Source organism: Phalacrocorax carbo, chromosome 1 (genome assembly GCF_963921805.1).
Source record: "Phalacrocorax carbo chromosome 1, bPhaCar2.1, whole genome shotgun sequence".
Taxonomy (NCBI): Eukaryota; Metazoa; Chordata; class Aves; order Suliformes; family Phalacrocoracidae; genus Phalacrocorax; species Phalacrocorax carbo.
In genome coordinates, this window is record NC_087513.1 from 83,977,640 (window position 1) to 83,996,232 (window position 18,593).

General features: G+C 47.0%; 1 protein-coding gene across 1 annotated transcript in view; it reads right to left on the minus strand.

Annotated features, from left to right (window-relative positions):
- Positions 1-3,862: 3,862 nt before the first annotated feature.
- The window catches only part of LOC104053398 (alpha-2-macroglobulin-like protein 1), a 50,116-nt gene continuing 35,385 nt past the window's right edge, over positions 3,863-18,593 (minus strand). The window contains 20 exon segments of the mRNA XM_064441099.1: positions 3,863-4,084; positions 4,749-4,790; positions 4,883-4,985; positions 5,205-5,273; positions 5,703-5,793; positions 6,157-6,281; positions 6,783-6,998; positions 7,177-7,394; positions 8,467-8,629; positions 12,412-12,486; positions 12,683-12,839; positions 13,191-13,272; positions 13,455-13,631; positions 14,036-14,119; positions 14,819-14,873; positions 15,357-15,478; positions 15,766-15,892; positions 16,003-16,228; positions 17,540-17,657; positions 18,105-18,252. Of these exon segments, the coding sequence (XP_064297169.1) occupies positions 4,750-4,790; positions 4,883-4,985; positions 5,205-5,273; positions 5,703-5,793; positions 6,157-6,281; positions 6,783-6,998; positions 7,177-7,394; positions 8,467-8,629; positions 12,412-12,486; positions 12,683-12,839; positions 13,191-13,272; positions 13,455-13,631; positions 14,036-14,119; positions 14,819-14,873; positions 15,357-15,478; positions 15,766-15,892; positions 16,003-16,228; positions 17,540-17,657; positions 18,105-18,252 (2,397 nt within the window). The 3' untranslated portion in view covers positions 3,863-4,084; position 4,749.

Here is an 18,593-nt window from a genome sequence, read left to right on the forward strand (position 1 = left end):
TATGGTGGCACTGGCAGTAATAAGCAGGTTCCCTCCCTCTCTGCAAGAGCCCAAGCTCTAGCGAATGGTGATCTCTGAGTACCAACAGCAGGTATAGGCCTGACTAGCTCCAGTTCTGCTTTTTGATATAGCAAAGACAGACATTGCTAGAGGTAAAGGCAAGGGGGAGACAAGACATTTGTAAAGAAAGCTGCAGTACCTGCAAAGTTGTTTTTCAAAAGTTTAAGAGAAAGTAGTATTCTGGCAAAAAACCTGTTCTACAGAGTTAGGCTCTGCATTTCTCGTGGACTGCTGAGGAAACTGAATAAAGGGAATGAAAAATCACCTGTTTAAACAAAGGTGCAGAAAGAGGGAGAAAGTGACATCTGGAACGAAGCCAGCCTCAATGCAGCCACTTCTGGCCCTGCACAGGGCACTGGTAACACCTACCTGCTGTGCTGAATTTATGCTTTCATTCTGGTCCTGTTAACCTGTACATGAAGCACAGGCCAGGGTTTCAGCAGCCTGCCTTGCTGGCAGATCTCCTTGGTGCATTATGGAGAGTGTTCGCTCTCAACCAAAAGAACTTGCAATGCTTGTGTCTTTGCCTCACAGAGGGGACTTGCTGAGACTTCATGGTTACTCTGGAATGTCAAAGCCGAAACTTAATCACACTTAGCAAATCCTTCCCTTTAAACCATCACAAATCCCAGCCTTGCTGCAGGGTCTGGCCTGGAGAACTTTCAGGGCTGTAGCCAAATCCAGACCCTCTGCCCCCAACCTTCTCCCAAGCCTTCCACTCCTAAGCCTGATTTTGCACTTGGCTATCACACTGTCACAGCCAGCACTAGGGAGGGCTGTGGAGACCTACCTGTCTATACAGGGACATAGCACTGCCAAGCTTGAAGATCCTGGATCACAAGCTGGAGTTTCTTAAATCATAAGGTTTGATTTTAAAAAGCCGTGACAGATATCTTAAGCCAGGTAGTAGACTAGACACCCCTACCCGAGGGGATGAAATACTGGACCTGATGGTCACCAATGCAAGCAAGCTCATCGGTGATGACAAGACTGGAGGCATCCTGGGCTGCAGTGATAACGCACTGGTGGAGTTTACACTCCTGAGGGATACAGGAAAAGCAAGGAGTATAGGCAGGACCCTAAGTTTTAGGAAAGTAAACTTCCAGCTCTCCAAGGAGTTAGTCAGCAGGACCCCCTGGGAAATGGTCCTCAGGGACAAGGAAACAGAAGACAGCTGGCAGACCTTTAAGGACGTGTTCCATAAAGTGCAAAAGCTCTCAGTCCCCAGGGGTAAGAAATCAGGCAAGGAAGGGAAGAGACTATCTTGGCTGAGTCAAGACATGCTGGTGAAACTAAAGAGCAAAAGGGAACTGCACAGGTGGTGGAAACAGGAACAGGTATCCTGGGAAAAGTATAGGGACGCTGCCCAGTTGTGTCAGAAGGGCCAAGGTGCAGCTGGAGCTGAATTTGGCAAGGGATGCAAAGAACAAGGGCTTCTACAGGTATGTCAACCAGAAAAGAAGGCTAAAGAAAGCGTACTTTCCCGATGAATGAGAATGGTGGCCTAGTATCAAGAGATGAGGAGAAGGCTGAGATACTCAACAGCTTTTTTTGCCTCAGACTTCACTGGTAACCTCTCTCCTCATCCCTCCCAAGCTGATGGACCACAAGATGGGGACCAGGGGGGTAAAGCCTCTCCCACTGTAAGGGAAGATCGGGTTCATGACCACCTGAGGAACCTGGACATACACAAGTCTATGGGACTTGGTAAGACACATCCCAGAGTCCTGAGGGAATTCGCTGATGTAGTTGCCAAGCCACTCAACATAATATATGAAAAGTCATAGCAGTCACATGAAGTCCCTGGGGACTGGAAAAAGGGAAACATTGTGCCCATCTTTAAAAAGGAGGACCCAGGGAACTACCGACCTGTGAGGCTCACCTCTGTGCCTGGGAAGATCATGCAACAGATCCTCCTAGAAGCTATGTTAAAGCACATGGAGGACAGGGAGGTGATTTGAGGCAATCAGCATGGCTTCACCAAGAGCAAGTCCTGCCTGACCAACCTAGTAGCTTTCTAAGATGGCGTGAATGCATCACTAGACAAGGGAAGAGCTACAGACGTCATCTATCTGGACTTCTGTAAGGCCTTTGACACAGTCCCCCAGAGCATCTTTCTCTCTAAGTTGGGGAGATACAGATTTGATAGGTGGACTGTTCGGTGGATAAGGAATTGGTTGGACAGTCGCATACAGAGGGTAGTGGTCAATGGCTCACCATCCAGACGGAGACCAGTGACAAGTAGTATCCCTCGGGGATCCATACTGGGACCACTGCTGTCCAACTTTTTCATCAATGACATAGCAGGATTGTGTCTATCCTCAGCAAGTTCACAGATGACACCAAGCTGAGCGGTACAGTTGACACACCAGAAGGATGGGATGTCATCCAGAGAGACCTGAACAAGCTGGAGAGGTGGGCCTGCAAGAACCTCATGAGATTCAACAAGGCCAAGTGCAAGGTCCTGTACCTGGGTCACAGCAACCCATGGTATCAATACAAGCTGGGGGATAAAGGGATTGAGAGCAGCCCTGCAGAGGAGGACTTGGGGGTACTGGTGGATGAAAAGCTGGACATGAGCCAGCAATGTGCACTCTCAGCCCAGTAGGCCAATCATATCCTGGGCTGCATGAAAAGAAGTGTAGCCAGCAGGGTGAGGGAGGTGATTCTGCCCCTCTGCTCTGGTGAGACCCCACCTGGAGTGCTGTGTCCAGCTCTGGAGCCCTCAGCACAAGAAGGACATAGAACTGTTGGAGCGGGTCCAGAGGAGTGCCACAAAAATGATCTGAGGGCTGGAGCACCTCTCCTATGAGGACAGGCTGAAAGAGTTGAGGTAGTTCAGCCTGGAGAAGAGAAGGCTGCAGGAGACCTTATTGTGGCCTTTCAGTACTTAAAGGGGAACCACAGGAAGGATGGGGACAATCTCTTTAGCAAGGCTTGCTGTGACAGGACAAGGGATAATGGTTTTAAACCAAAGGAAGGTAGATTTAGACCGGATATAAGGAAAAAAAAAATTCACAATGAGGGTGAAGTGCTGGCACAGGTTTCCCAGAGAGGTTATGGAGGCTCCATCCCTAGAAACATTCAAGGTCAGATTTCACGGGGCTCTGAGCAACCTAATCTAGTCGAAGATGTCCCTGCTCACTGCAGGGGGGTTGGACTAGATGACCTCTAAAGGTCCCTTCCAACCCAAACTATTCTGTGATTCTATGTTGAATTTTCACATACTCTTTGGTTGTTGAATTGTCCTTGCATCCCCTTGTCATGTGACAAAGACCCTGTTCACTCTTCAGTAGCTCATTAGGGGGGAGGGTTTGACCCTGAGGCACCATCCCCACCTGACAACTCATCTTTGAATTGTCCTGTGCAAGATCCAGCTTCACAGGAGGTGCAGAAACTAAAATGACTCCCCTCCCTCTTTCTGTGCTAGGAGGACAGAAGCTAATTTGTGAGATACATGGCAGGGTAGATTTACTTTACATCTGTGTAAAGCACAGAATCAGCCAAGGCTCAGCTACATCTATGTGCAGTAGATGATGCCCAGTGGGATCAGTCTCCATACAGGGTTAGGGAGGACTCCTAGCCCATACTGATGGCTGTATGATGCTGCTGGAGTGGAATCCAGTGCTGGAAGAAATGAATGCCAGGTACACGGTTCAGCTACTCTCCCTCTATGAAAGTTTGCTTCTGTTCTCTCCTCCAAGGTAATCCTCTGTCACAGAGTCCAAACACACACCACCCTACCCAGATTTGTGATTCAGATTTTATTTTCATTCTTTTCACAAGAAAGAAAATCCCTGGAATAAAAAAAATCAGAATTAATCAGACACCCCAAAGAATTCACTAGGAAATGGATGTCAGGATGAGCAGGACGGCTTGGGCTGGGTTTAGTCCTGAAATCCAACTTGAGATTTGGCCCAGCCCACTGAGATGTGACTTTCCAGGTGGTACATGCCCCATCATACCAGAAGCAATAATGCAGCTGCCGTCGTAGGGCATCTTGCACTAATGGGATCCCTGTGGGCTGAAACAGTGGACAGTAAGGGAGCAGATCAAGTCCTTGGAGAAATAAAAGCAGGAAGAGGGAGTAACCCAGACAGCAAATAACATGACCCAAATCATTAACTCTAGGATGCTAACAGCTAGGGAGCCCAGGCTCTCACTAGGGAGTCTAAAGGGAAGTGTTCCTCTGATTTGATCTAGTGCTCTTGTTTTATTTCAGCCCCTCCCCAGGAAGTGGTGGGACTCTCCATACCCAAACAGTGTAAGCTGAAACTAGTACCATGAATTCTGCTTGGAATTTCTTCAGGAACAGTGCAAACCATCTATGAGCACTGTCACTCAGCTGGCAGGCAGTCCCATGCACTATACCAGCCCAGAAACCCCTGCAGAGCGTCCCAGAAAATCACATGACTAGTCCTTCACAGCATGGCCATATGTTAAACACTTCATGTCCTGCCTAGAGGGCAATCCAGCAACGACTACATTACAAAGTTCAGAAAACAGAGGGCAGAGACTAAAGTCCCTGGAGGCCTAGGGAATTTCAGATATAGTCCTAGGTGAAGGGAACATGCTGAATCAGAGATACAGAGTGTTCCTCTGGGACAGAGAGAGGTGGCTGGGTTACAGAGGAAACATCACAAGGCTGCTAGATCTGTACAGGGACTGAGGAAGGGACTCACACATACCTCAGATACAGAAGATATTATAATCAGCCAGGGCCTGCTCCTCTGCAACGAGACAGGAGAGACCTAAGTTATCCTTGCACAAAGCCAAACGCAAACACCCAGACAGCCCTGGCACCGCATGGTTCCATACTCACCTGGATGGTAGTAATCATAGACCCTGACATGGCCTGGCTTCAGATTGGCCACACCGACTTCCCGCTCCAGATGCAGGACATATGTTTCAGACTTATGGCTCAGCTGAGGAAGAAGAACAAATGACAGTTCACTTATGAGTTGTTCTTTTTACTCCTCATCTGAACTTGATACTACTGACAGGCAATAACAACTCTTTGGAGTCAAAGGCAGGAATTCAAGATGTTTCTTGAATATCCTGCTCTGCTAGCCCAGCCCTGAATTCCCCACACAACTCTGCCACTGTCATCCACTCCTGCAGCTTCTCTAGCAGCACACACATACCTTGTCCAAGTAGATGGCAACACCTCTTCGTGTTTTCTCAGTTCTTCTCACAGGGTGCCAGTGTTGTAGCTAGGACAGGAGAGCAGATAAAGCAGATTAGTTGGGTCTTTTGAAAAGCAAGCGTAAGGTATCCCAACAAGGTTTACCTAAGCTTGAGTGGGCAAGTTCTCACTCCATCACTTCCAAACTTATTTTGGGCTCTTAGCCCTTCAGGTTGATCTCCCTGCAGGGCTACTCGGCTCCTGCAAAACCAAAGGACAGGAACCTAGGCTACTTAGCTGTCAAGAATATGCTGAGCAAATTGGGCCAGAAGGATCACAATCCTCAAGGCACAGAGAGCCAGTATGTGTTTCATGTTTCTTGTGTGGCAGAGAGGAAGGGATAATGAGATTGCTCAAGAGAGAGGCAGGCAACACCTTTCTATGCAACCTCCCCCTCTCCTTGGCCATGGATGGTTCTACTGACACCACATCACCATCCTGATTCCAGGCTTCTTACAGACATCCCAGATCCTGGAGCCAGGACGAATCCAGACAGTAGGGACACCTCCACGATCACCATGTTGGAAGTGGATCTCTTCCCAGTGTACCTGGGGTAGAAGATCAAAAAGACAGTCTCTCCCATATGCCCCTTCTCTCCACCACCATACCCTGTGTGCAGGACCTTAAGCCAGGAACCCCAGACAGGCACTAGGGCCAAGACAATCACTGCTCCCTCTCATAAGGGGCAGATGATGACTGCACTGCTCTGAGCATCCCCAGTCTGAGGTGACTACTTGCACTCCTCTCTCTAGCAAGAATCAAAGCCCCCAGAAAGATTTCCCCTTCTCCATATTCCATCTGGACCTTCTGCTGAAACTGCCTCATGCCTCCACTGCAGCCAAGAAGCACCCCTCAGCTCTCCAGTCATGCCTGGCTTTCCTTCCCAAGTAGAGCTGTGTCTTTAGAGTCACCTGACATTAACATAGACAGTAACAGATAGCATATCATCCTCGGTGCAATTGACTGGCTCAGTTTTCACTCGCAAGGCAAAGGATGTGGAGACCTGAGGGGAGGGCATGTTGTACCTCAGCACCATCTGCAGGGAGAGGCACAAAGACAGAAAAAGACATGGCTAATTAGTTCAGTATCATCTATCATACCTTTTTTCACTGTCTACTCTAATACTCAAAATATGGACCCCAGATACTGACTGGGTAAACCATACACAGTGAGTACACTCATCCCAGTACCCAAAATAAGGTCACTCAGACTGGAAACCTTCCATGACCCTTCCAGCTGAGGCTCCTCCTCCTCACCTTCCCCTTGAGACTGTGCAAGACAGGCACACAGCAGTGGGACCACTATACAACATTTCCATCATCCAATACCCTTAGAGCCATGGAAGCATCGCTGTCCTCACATTTGGACATGTTCTGTCTCTGAGTCTCCTAGAGCACGCAAGTTTATTGCATTAGCAACAGGCTGTGATTTAAGCCCAGTTAATGCACGTTTCCTTGCACAGAGCTGCAACAGACACTTTTGGTTTTGATAAGATGATGAGCAGAGGGTTGTCACAGCAGAGTTTGTGGGAACCTACCTGAGTAAAGACACAACAGCTGCCATGGGCCTGCACCGAGAACTTTCCTGGGACTTCCGTCAGTGCTGCCTCCTGCACCAATAGCCGGTTCTGGTAGGAGACTTGGAACTTCCTCCCAAAGCCTGTCCGGGACCTCACCCTCACTTCTGCAACTCCTTTTGTGCTGTACGTCAGTGCTGCATACTTAGCCAAGGCCTGCAAGGCGACTACTGTGTCCTGAAAAGAAACAATTACATTTGCAGCTCTGAGACCCAAATACTATTGAACTCATTGTCCTGAGGACCTCCAAATACAAGGGCTCCTCTCCTCAAAGTATTCAGACCTGCATAAATTGTGCACAGTTTGTGCAGAGGTTCTTTCTCAAGCAACATCCCCTTCCCCAGCCACAAGTTACCTGTGTTGAGGCAAACCCTCCATAGGCATTCTGCTGCCTGGTGAGCCAGGCCACGATGCCAGAGGCTGTGGTGAGATCAGACCCTGTGACATTTGGCTTGGAGAGCAGGGCCAGGAGGACATAGGCTGTCAACTCTACATCCACTGACAGTGGCTGTGACCAAGGGCTTGTGCTGGGTCTGGGCTTGGATGAGGTCTGACTCCAGTGGATCTGCCCACCTGGGAAAGGAAGGAAGTAGATGACATTGAGGGATGTCAGGAAAGAAATCCTGAGGCCTAGGAGGCACAGTGGCTTGTGCCTGCAAAGACCATCAAGTAAATACCTCTTGGCTGGGTCATCACGTCACTGGGTGAATGGCAATCCCATGTATTTTGCAATACCCAACACTCCATATTACACACCAAGGTGATATACAAAAACTAATATGCCAGTAATCTGCATACACACTACCTCCCAGATGTCCAACTTCTTCATTGTCCTGTTTGCCAGGTCCACTAACTACCTGATACTAGCTAGCTATCCACTAGCCAGTCCTGGGTGTCAGGGACTAACAAGAAATGGGGCAGCTTGCCAGCTTTGCTTCTTTCTCTGATGCTTTGCAGCCCTGCATAAGAAAGCCTACTTCTCTCAGAGCCCAGTCTCCACTTTGGGTACCAGAAAAGGGTGAGAGGTTTGAAGAAGATCAGGATCTACACCACAGGATTGCCAGCACACACCTTGAGGTTATAGACTGGCTGTCTAAAAACTTTCTTTGGTGAAGGACCTAAAAGTTAAGGCTATGGTCCTTCCAGGTTGCATGTAACCAAGGGCTCAGAAAGGTTACAGAATCACAGAATGGTAGGGGTTGGAAGGGACCCCTGGAGATCATCTTGTCCAACCCCCTGAATGAACCAGTACACTGAGAGCAGGGTGCACAGGATCATGTCCAGGCGTGCTTTTAATGTCTCCACGGAAGGAGACTCCACAACGTCTCTGGGCAGCCTGTTCCACTGCTCTGTCACCCTCACAGTAAAGACATTTTTCCTCATATTCAGGTAGAACTTCCTGTGTTCCAACTTGTTCCCATTGCTCCTTGTCCTGTTGTTGGGCACCACTGAAAAGAGTCTGGTCCCATCCTCTTGACACCCACTCTTCAGATATTTATAAGCATTGATAAGATCCTCCCTCAGTCTTCTCTTTTCCAGGCTGAACAAACCCAGGTGTCTCAGCCTTTCCTCATAAGAGAGATGCTCCAGTCCCCTGACCACTTGTCCCTTCTCCGGTGTTCACCTGACATTGAGGTTCCCATACCTGCTCTGATTGCCTTTCGATCAAGCATATCAAGTAGCTCTTGTGTGCGTTGAGAATCCTTAGCCAGGGCAAAGGTATAGGCCAGCAGGGCATGGGTGTAAGTGCTGGCCGCTTTGGGAAGAGAAGGAACGATGCAGCCCAGAGCCTTGTGCACCACTGTACTCTACAGGAAAGAGTTACATAGGTGTTGGTCACACACAAACACATGAGGCAGGCAAACACTGAGGTACACATGCAGAAGGATGTTTTAGCATATGTCAGCAGAGTAAGCCCCCCATACATTCCCCCAGATGTCTCTGGGCTCGAGCCTGTGCTCTTCTTTTTGTATCACTGCAGTACTGGTAAGCAGTTTCTCCAGCCCTTGGTGCAAGGTGCTTGACAGACCCTCCCTCAAGCTGGTCATGGGTTTCAGCAGTGCTCTTTCAGTGAAACGAGTGCCTTACTGCTGGAATAACACCACCACATCTTATTTTCCAAGTACAAACACAACAAGAGCAACAATGCACAATTGCAAAGGCTTACACCCAGCCTGCTGACCAAGATCACTGTTCAGTTCACCTCTGCAATGCCTTACAAGGTCGCTGGGATTTCCAGTTTCTCCTGGAACACCAGTATTGCTGTTGGCAGGAGGCAGCAATCCCACTGGACTCATCAGCATTGTATTCCAGCATTCAGCTATGCTACTTCAAACATGAGCCAAAGGCTCGTAGTGGTTGCCTGTCCCATATGTGTGCACTGGAAGAGGGGAAGCACTTTGTGTTTCCCCTCTTCCAGTGGCCTCTTGGTTAAGTACAGTAAGGATCACACAAGGGCTACATTTAAGATTTATTCTGACATGTGACATGTTCCTCACCTCTTTCCCTTCTAGGAAAGAGAAAAGGTAGTGTCTGTGTCATCTTTGTGCCCTCTAGATGGTGGTGTAGTATTGCTGGATGCACCCACCAATTCTCAGAAATGCTCACAGTATCTACTCACAGAGTACCAGAAGTTCCCAGGATCCAACTGATGCTTTTTTGGTTGCTTTCTCTTGTTGAAGCCCAGCAGAACAGGTAAGCTAAGCTCCCATCATTTCAAAAGTCCTACTTTTCTATTTGCCCTTAAATATCACTGCAAGCAGCACAGAAACCTTTGTATTCTGTAACTAAATAGACCTAAGTAGGAATTACATCTTTCGTGGTTCAGCCTCAGTTGGCAACTAAACACCATGCGGCTGCTCGCTGTGGGATGGGGAAGAGAATCGGAAGAGCAAAAAAACTTGTGGGTTGAGATAAGCACAGTTTAATAATTACAATAAAATAATAATTATAATAATTATAATAATAATAATGACAATAATGATAATATAATGAAATGGAAAAGGAAAAAAAACCCCCAACAACACAGAAACACAAACGATACAGCTGCTTACCACCCACCGACCGACGCTGCCCGTCCCTGCCGCGATTGCTGCCTCCCTCCCACAGCCAGCCCCTCCCAGATCACATATTGGGCATGGCGTTACATGATATGGAATATCCCTTTGGTCAGTTTGAATCCGCTCTCTTAGCTGTGCCCTGTCCCCTCCCGGCTTCTTGTGCACCCGGCAAAGCATGGTAAGCTAGAAACGTCCTTGACTAGTACAAGCACTACCCAGCAACAACCAAAACATGGGTGTGTTATCAACATTGTTTTCATGCTAAGTCCAAAGCACAGCACTATGCCAGCTGCAGTGAAGAAAAATTAACTCTATCCCAGCTAAAACCACGACACATCACATTTATGAATTTGTTCAGAGGGTCCTTTATTATTTCTTTTCCTTCTTAAATCTCTCGTTTTCCCAGACAGTTAAAATGGAGGTAACAGCACTAGTGTTTGTTCAGCTACCAAACTTCAAGTGAAAACACTTGACATACCACCTGTGAAGTGCTTGGCTGTTATTATATATCTTAATACCTTGTCTAGGAACAGGCTGACATGTATTACAACCCATCTGGTTCTGGTGTCTTCTGGTGAAACTAACAAAAGAACCGACAGTGCCACTCTCCTGGAAGTGTTTTCACAATTACTGTGCTCATCCTTGTGTTGACAATAGCAGTCCTACGTGCATACTTTACAGATGCATTTAACTTCCCCAGGAGCAGTCACATACCAGCTAAGAAACTGCTCCTCTACAACACGTCATTTGTTTCTGCAGTCAGCAAAAACAATCTGTTTTGTTCCAAGAGATGACTTTCCAACACAGAGTGGGGGTAGAGGGCTGTCTGTATCTGCCTAGATTTTTTGTCATACAAACCATGCTTTAATATAAGTTCATTCAGGACAAGGTAAAATATCTCCAACTCTTTCCCTGCATTTTAACCCCCAACATCTTCCATAAGCCTTTTAGGTATGCTTGTAAGGGAAAGTAGGATCTGTTCTGAACATCTTGAGTGTGTTAGCCCTTGCAGAAAGTCTCAAACTCTTTCTCAGAATTTTGACCTCCAGAGATTGTGCATTCTTTGTAAAAGCATTTATAACCCACTCAAGGACACTTTTCCTGGATGCTACAGTAAGCTTTGTGTTTCCCACTTCATCTACCCACAGACCTACTCAGCAAATTCCTTCACTGGGGCTAGGGAAACTAGTGAGACTTGTATTTTTACTTATTTGTTGAGTGTCTTTCATGGTCAAGACCACTTTTTTAAAAAACAATGGTTTATGAATGTATGTCCAATTGAATAACTGTCTGGTCACTTTCACATCAACAAATCTGCTTCTGCAACAAAGCACTCCTCATTCCATGCACAATCCTTTCTGAGCTAGTAATGCTGCTGTTGTCTTCTCTGGAGTATGAGGAATTCCATGAGGTCTCCTACCTTGTGGTAGCCTAGATTTTCTATCACCACTATCAGAGCACTATGTCACCCTCTGTGGATTCATTCAGGGTGGAGTGGCTTCCACCAGCTCATCATGCAAATTGCTTTGAGGTCCTGTTTGTCTCCCTTTCAAGATTTTACTCATTGATTTGGAGCAGTCTGGTCTCTTCTCAGTAACTCTTTGCTTTCCTTCCCAAATGACAAAACTGGTTCTTAAGAACTACAACAAACTTTTTATTAATTTTCTACCAGATGAAGGTCCTTGTCCTTTTGTTTCATTTTGCTGCAGAACACAGTACATGTCAAATATTTGTCATCCAGTTTCATGAAAAGCCTCCTCCACAAAAGTCAACCAAAACTCCGACAGTTCATAGAATTACCAAATGATAGAATAATTCAGACTGGGAGGGACCTCAGAACATCTCTAATCCAACCTCCTGTTCAAAGCAGGGTTAGCTATGAGATCAGACCAGATTGCTCAGGGGTTTATCCAGTCAGGTCTTGAAAACCTCTAATGATGGAGACAACCAAATCTCTAAGCAACATGTTTCAACACTTAATTGTCCTTATGGTGAAAAGGTGTCCTGAAGGACATCTGTCACCAGAAAGGTTAATTCCCATCTGTCTTACTTTTTTCCCTAAGCCCATAGCTTTCAGTTGCACTGCTTTTTCACTTACTTTCCTTATTTCCACAGAATTTTGCTTCTCAAAGTCTATAGCAGTAGCATTTCTCCATCAAGTTGACTTTTTTTTTTAACTGCCAGTACCACAGGCTAACTAGTTATGATCTTTACCACTTGTAAGTACTAACAAGGGAATTCTTAGGTGTGTAATTCCAACTGCCCTACTTCACAACATATATAGCCCTCCAGCACTCCCTTCCCAGACTTCCACTTTCTGGGAAGCTAGAACACATTAAAAATGTCATTATGGCTATTTACTTGGCGGTGGGAGCAGCTACACCAACCTCTCCTCCCTAACAACTCACCACTAGCTTGCAGCTGTGTGTAGTACAAAGGGTAGCAAAGGGGTGGGAGGATGGGGGTAGGGGGAGCAGGAATGAGTAGCCAAAGCCTGGGAAAAGGGCATGGCAAAGAATCCCAATATTTACCTCTGGTGTCTCTCCTGCCTCCAAGTATGCAGCAGTGATGTAGGCAGCCAAGGGTACTTCCCCATCCACACCTCCCTACAAAAAGCATAAATACCAAAAAGCTGAAGAAGTTAATACACAAAGACCTGAAGCTTTTCAGTAGAGATCCCACCTATCACTGGCTTGCTCCCACACAAGAAAGCAGAACAATACAGGAAAGTGAACTAATCAATTACCAGTACACTTGGCAAGAACTGCTTTGAGTTGTCCTTCAAGGTGCTCTGGCTCCTACCTTCATGGCTGTGTGGAAAAGTTGGCCCACATTTCTGAAGCAACCATTGGGAAGCTGGCGGAACTCCAGCCAGGTGAGAGCAGCTTGGATGGTGCTGTTGTCCAGGAAAATGTATGGCTTGGCTTGGACAAAGCATTTAACCACAAATGCAGTCAGCCTTGTTGGGGAGAAACAGAAAAAAGGCATGAGAGGGGGAAGAGAAAAGCTGAAAGAGATGGAGTGAATGAGAGAGGGAAGAATGGGTGGAAAAAAAGAACCTGAGCAGAAGCTGAGGAAAAAGAAAAGTGGGAGTTTGAAAATGGTGGGTCTCTCCTCACCTATTGTTCTGCTATTCCTTATTTGGTGGTCTAAGGACAGTTGCATACCCTTGGGATGCCCTAGCCCACAAAGCATTTGGAACACTTTGGGTCCAATAGGACAGAAAGAATTCAATGATGGAAGCAGAAAGCTGCCCACCTCCAGGCTATCAAATGGCAGGTAGGCAACAGGGAGAGAGCCCAGGGCTTACCAAGTATTACCATACTCATCCTTGGTACCAAATTCACTGTAAGAACCATCAGGGTGTTGATACTGCAGCTGTATCTGGTACCCTGGGAAGAAGGATAGGACACGAGTGCTCAGAACAGTATTTGCACTGAGATCACTGGGCAGGGAATGGGGTGGTGTTAACACTAGAAGTGGTTGAGTGCTCTGGGGAGAAGGGGAGTAGGGAACCATTGGTAGGTTAGACACAGGGGAAGGCAGAAGAGTAAGGTGGGTCTGTTGTACTTGCCATTGCGCAGGACTGCTGTTGCCCTCTCCTTGATCTCAGGGGTCAGCTGCCTTGTCTTCTCCAGATACTGCAGCACATAGACAATGGGGGCAAACAGCACCATGTTCTGCTCCCCACAGCCATGGGGCATCTGCACCAGATGGTCCAGGTTCTGCAGTGCTGTCCCCATAAGGTCACCTGGAACACAGCACAGGCACCCTGACCACCTCCTGGGCAGGAGGTTTGGGGATTCACTTCCTCCTACCTGTGACCCATTCCCAGCAGTGCACCAGGCAAGATAGCCACAGCACAGCTATGTGGGGGCACCTCTGTCCAGCCAGATTACTAGTTCCACTGTGCCCTCCATATGGGCTGTGCACATTCCCATCCTGGCAGAGGAAGCCCATAAACAGAACACCTCCTTTACTGAGTGTTTTAGGTTATCTGGAACCAGGAAGCACAGCCATATGCATGGGAGCAACAAGGTAGTGGACCCTCAGAAACCTCAGAAAGGGTGTGGGGGATTCTGGGTTTGGGCTTGCCTAGGGCTATACTCAGAGACATGGGATTTGTAAAGCTGTTATCATAGTTGAATTCCTTACCAGTAACTGAGATGGTGGCTCTGACTGAACCTTCAACCACATTTAGAGGCAACATCAGGGACACAGACTCCTGTGCTGGATTCCCTGACACCAGCAGGGTAAGGTGTGTGAGGAGGACAAAAAGAAAACAGATTCTGATTAAAACAGCCTTCAAAATCCCCAGAGACTATTTAAGACTGTTCTGTGCTAACATCCCGTTTTGCTGTCACAGAGGTTGCAGATTACCTCAAAAACCCTGTCCCGTTCCACTCTGAACTCCCTCCATTGACCTCATTGTGACTGCACTATCCCAACAGCCTTCCTTCCGGAGAGGTTGAGAGGACCTTCTCCTGGAAAGTCTCTGTGGTCAAAGCCACCTTCCTGCTCTTCTTTACATAAATTGCTCCGTCTCATTTCAGATTTCAGTTGCAGGTATGTCTTCTCAATGCACCTCATGCTCTCAATATCTGCTAATGTCCCTGTCATACACCTTAAAATTCAGGACAGGAGCAGCAATCCTAAATCACACCCTTCAGCCTCACCATGCTCAGTAGTCTGGGTTTATTACCAGAGGTGAAAAAGGCCTCAAGCTATCACATTAGTACCAGGGGTGTTGATGCTAAAAGATTGGACCTCCCCACATCCTTACCCAGAGGAAGTTCTAGCTGGCACCACAATTAGAGTATGCTTCTGTAGCTTGGTAACGTTGACAGAGAAAATATTTTAACAAGTGGAAAGACCCAGAAGGTGGTCAAGCAGGTAGAGGGGAATGAGCAGGGTAAAAGAAGAAAACAATCTCTCTACCTTTTTTGGGACACAGGATGGAGCTGTGAGCCTTTTCTACTAACACTCCTTCTGGCTGTTGGAGCACAGAAAAGTAGCATTATAACGAGCACACAGGATACAGGATTACATGTGAATTAGAAATAGATATGGACAAAATCCTGGTTCAGGCTGGAAAGTCAGCTGGAGTAACATCATTATCACATAAAAATGTAAATTATCGTCAATCATTTTCATTTCAGATAGGAAAACAGCACACATTTTCAGAGTATCATAACTTCTGAATGTCTGTGAAATTAATGCTGTAAGATTCAGCAGAGAGCTCAGGAGCGAGGACATAAAAGAGTGTATATATGTAAAGTTTTCCGTGGTATGAAGTGAAGGGTACCCTGCTACCTCCCACATGCATCAGTCCTTGCAGTTGGGCCCAGCTGAGGCCCTGAGATTTTAATTACACACCTTTAATAGCAGGAGGTAACTCCCAAAATTAACCTGCACAAAATCTGAGAATTGCACAAAGCCCACTTTTAGGTCTAGGTAACAGAAGAGCTTGTCTGACCCGGACTAGAAGGATTTTGGTGATCGTGTCTTTCTGCCCTTGGTTTGGGACAAATGGTATCTCTTCGCCACAGAGCTCTTCGGTGACCACAGCCTCTGTGCTGATGGTGATGTTCATAGGCCCTGAAAATAACACACAGTTAGGTGCATAAGACATCTTCTAATGAAGGACTTCCCATTAATACAATAGAAGTCACTTGCTGACAACAAAAAATCAGATCAGAGCCCTATATGATTCTGTACCTCCTAGCATAGACTTGCAAGTAATCATAACCTTAGGATGAATGCAAACAAGTACTCCCTGGTTAACAGGACAAACAACCCCTCACTCCATGTCAGCTCTTACAAAACATCCCACCTTGGTCCCATCCCTTCCCAGTTCCACCATCCCACCTCCCTGTTATTCTCACCCAGTTGCTCAGCTGTGATACTCCACTGAAAGGTCTTAGACTCATCAGCACATAAGCAGCTGCTGTAGACACAGCCTTTGCACGGCTTCAGCTGGAGGTGTGTGAACTCCTCCAGGGTCACTTGGATCTGAAGGGGCAGAAGGGATGGCAAGTGGTAACAAGATAAACATCACAGGCCATAGATTTCAGCCATCTCCTACCCACCCATACCCTGCTTTTCTTGCAGGGCTTACCTACCTTCATGCATCGCTGCAGGTAGTTGAAGACTGTGGCCTTCAAGATGAAGGTCTCACCGTGGATCACAGAAGATGGCAGTGTCAGCTCCACAAAAAAGGGCTTGAAAACAAGCAGACTGGAGATTGGAGCAAGTCCAAAGCCATTACGTCCTGTGCAGAACATCCCTGCTTTCCATTCTGTGATTGTGTTAGGCACAGTAACAGTGACATTCTTGCTCCCACTGGGACTGAGGAGAAGTAGACAGCAACAGAAGCATTTAACTGAATTTTTCTGTACGCAGCACCAGGTGACCTGGTCTGCACCATTCTCTCCAATGCACCCCATCCCCTAACCTCAGTCTAACCCCTAACGCTGGTTGAACTTGTAGCCGTTGTAGGGTTACAAGTAGGTCCTTGCAGAAGTAGGGACCCCTGCCTCAGATGCTTTTATCAACAGAAAAAAATGTATTGTCAAAAATGGACAACAGGTTATATGGCTGCAAGATGCCAATGACACTCAGTGCTTTTCCCAGAGAGCGCTTGCCCTTTGCATATCTAAAAATGCTTTACAGATGTCAGCAGTTTTATCCTTCTAGGCCTAGGGATGGAGAATCAGACACCAGAAAAGCAACAGGCTTGTTCAACATCAGTAGAACTTAGCAGAAGAGACAGATCCAGCCATTCATCTTTCTGTGAGACACTGACAGCTTAAAGTCCAACAAGAAGACAGGGCAGAGACTTGGCTTGTGCCCACATCACAGCTTCTGAGAGCAGCAGACTTCTGTGGCTGCTACAAGAGCAGACATAAAAACAGTCCTAGCTAAAGCTAATGATATTATTTGACTCCAGTAACCAGAGACATTCACTTTTGCCAGGCATGTACAGGTAGGCAACACACACAACATATGAGACCTTTGGTTGCTCAGATCAGGCAGATGGATAAATCACATATGAGATATCTGCTGCTAGGGAGTGAAGAGAAGGATGTAGCTGGAAAGACAGTGGAGGTGGGAGTGGGCAGATATGGGGGCATCTGGCCTGAGCGGACTCCAGTCTCCAAACACCAGAAAAGAAATTTTTGAAGTCAGAGATGAAAAATCTCCAAAATCTCCCTCAGCAGACCCTGTGTGCTCACTAAGCCTTTCTCACAGGGCACAACTCCTTGTCCTGTGAAGGACTTCTGTGGAGATCAGCTTCCCCTGCATCCCACTCTACATCCTGTGAGCACAGTTTGGGAAATGCTGGCTCACAGGGCTACAACAAGCAGAGTACAGGCAGTAAACCAAGCTGTTTTGCTGCACAACACCTGCTTTCCTATCTTCCCATGCTAGCCTCCTCCCATGGATGGACAATACTTCTGTATGATCATCTGCTATCAGAAGATGCATTCGATGCAGACATCAGCTCCGATGAAAAATGGCCTGACAGGTATGAGCCTCATGACATATGTCCTTTGGCATCTTCCTCAGCAGCTTATGATCTAAACCCAGTTGTATCTGCTGCCATTCCTGGTCACACTAGGCTACCCAGACTAGACCCCCAATGCTCAGTTTACTCACCCCACAGAATACAAATTCCATATCCATGTTTTGGGGAAATGCTTGTGTACTTTCTCTTCGGCTGAAGAAACAAGTGAAAACATAGTGGGCTGATAGGTAGACATTGTCAGATGCTCTGCTGGAAATAACAAAGACCCACTCAGCACAAGGTCCTTAGGTCCTGGTTTAGAGCAGAGGGGCTCCAGCCCAGCTCAGGCTGCAGGTCATTGAGTCAGATCTTGGGTAGCATGGCACCAGAACAGAAGGTGATATCCCAAATTTTAAAATCTCTTGCCTCATTTCAAACAACAAAGGTGCTGTGGGCCTCACTTGCAACTGCAGGCACCAAGGGAAGGGCAACCATTCCCTCCACTCAGAGATAAGACTTGGGATCCAGACAGCTCGCTAACATTTCAGAGCCAGAAATTGTGAGCCCGAGGCAGCCGCACACTAGCACAACAGGTTTAGAGCCAGGGAACACCCTTACTCCTCCATTTGCAATTACAGCAAGTACTGCCTCTTAGCTCAAACCCAGGATTGCTTTCACCTGAAACACTGAGCATGCCACGTAAGAAGAAACACTTACTGTTATACGCTTTATGGGGCTGGACAAACATCAACATGGGGCTGGGGGTAAACATTGCTGTTTTCTGCAGCATAGTTGTTGATGGAGTGGTTGGACACACTCTGGGCTTCCTGATATTGGTGTTGGACATAATTTTCAAGCCCATTTCCTGCAGGAAAAAAAAGGAATTGATGCACCAGAAGCCTGTCCTCTCCTCTCTACTCTCTACCCTGTGCCTTCTTGTCCCCTCTTGCGGTGGGGCTTGGCTGTCCTATGGCTTGGCATAGTATTCTCTTGCTTCATTTTAAGAAAGAATTATCCAGATCCTCAGCAATGGGCAATCAAAGTCATCTTAGCTAACTCATCTGGCCTGGCTCAGCCAAATTTATTCTTTTTCAAACACTTGGTCATTTAGGTACTATGCCTTCTCAGCCTGCGGAGTGCAATTGCTCATGCTATGGAGATTAAACATACTATGTGAAATCCAACTACAGTAACCAATCCTCCTTG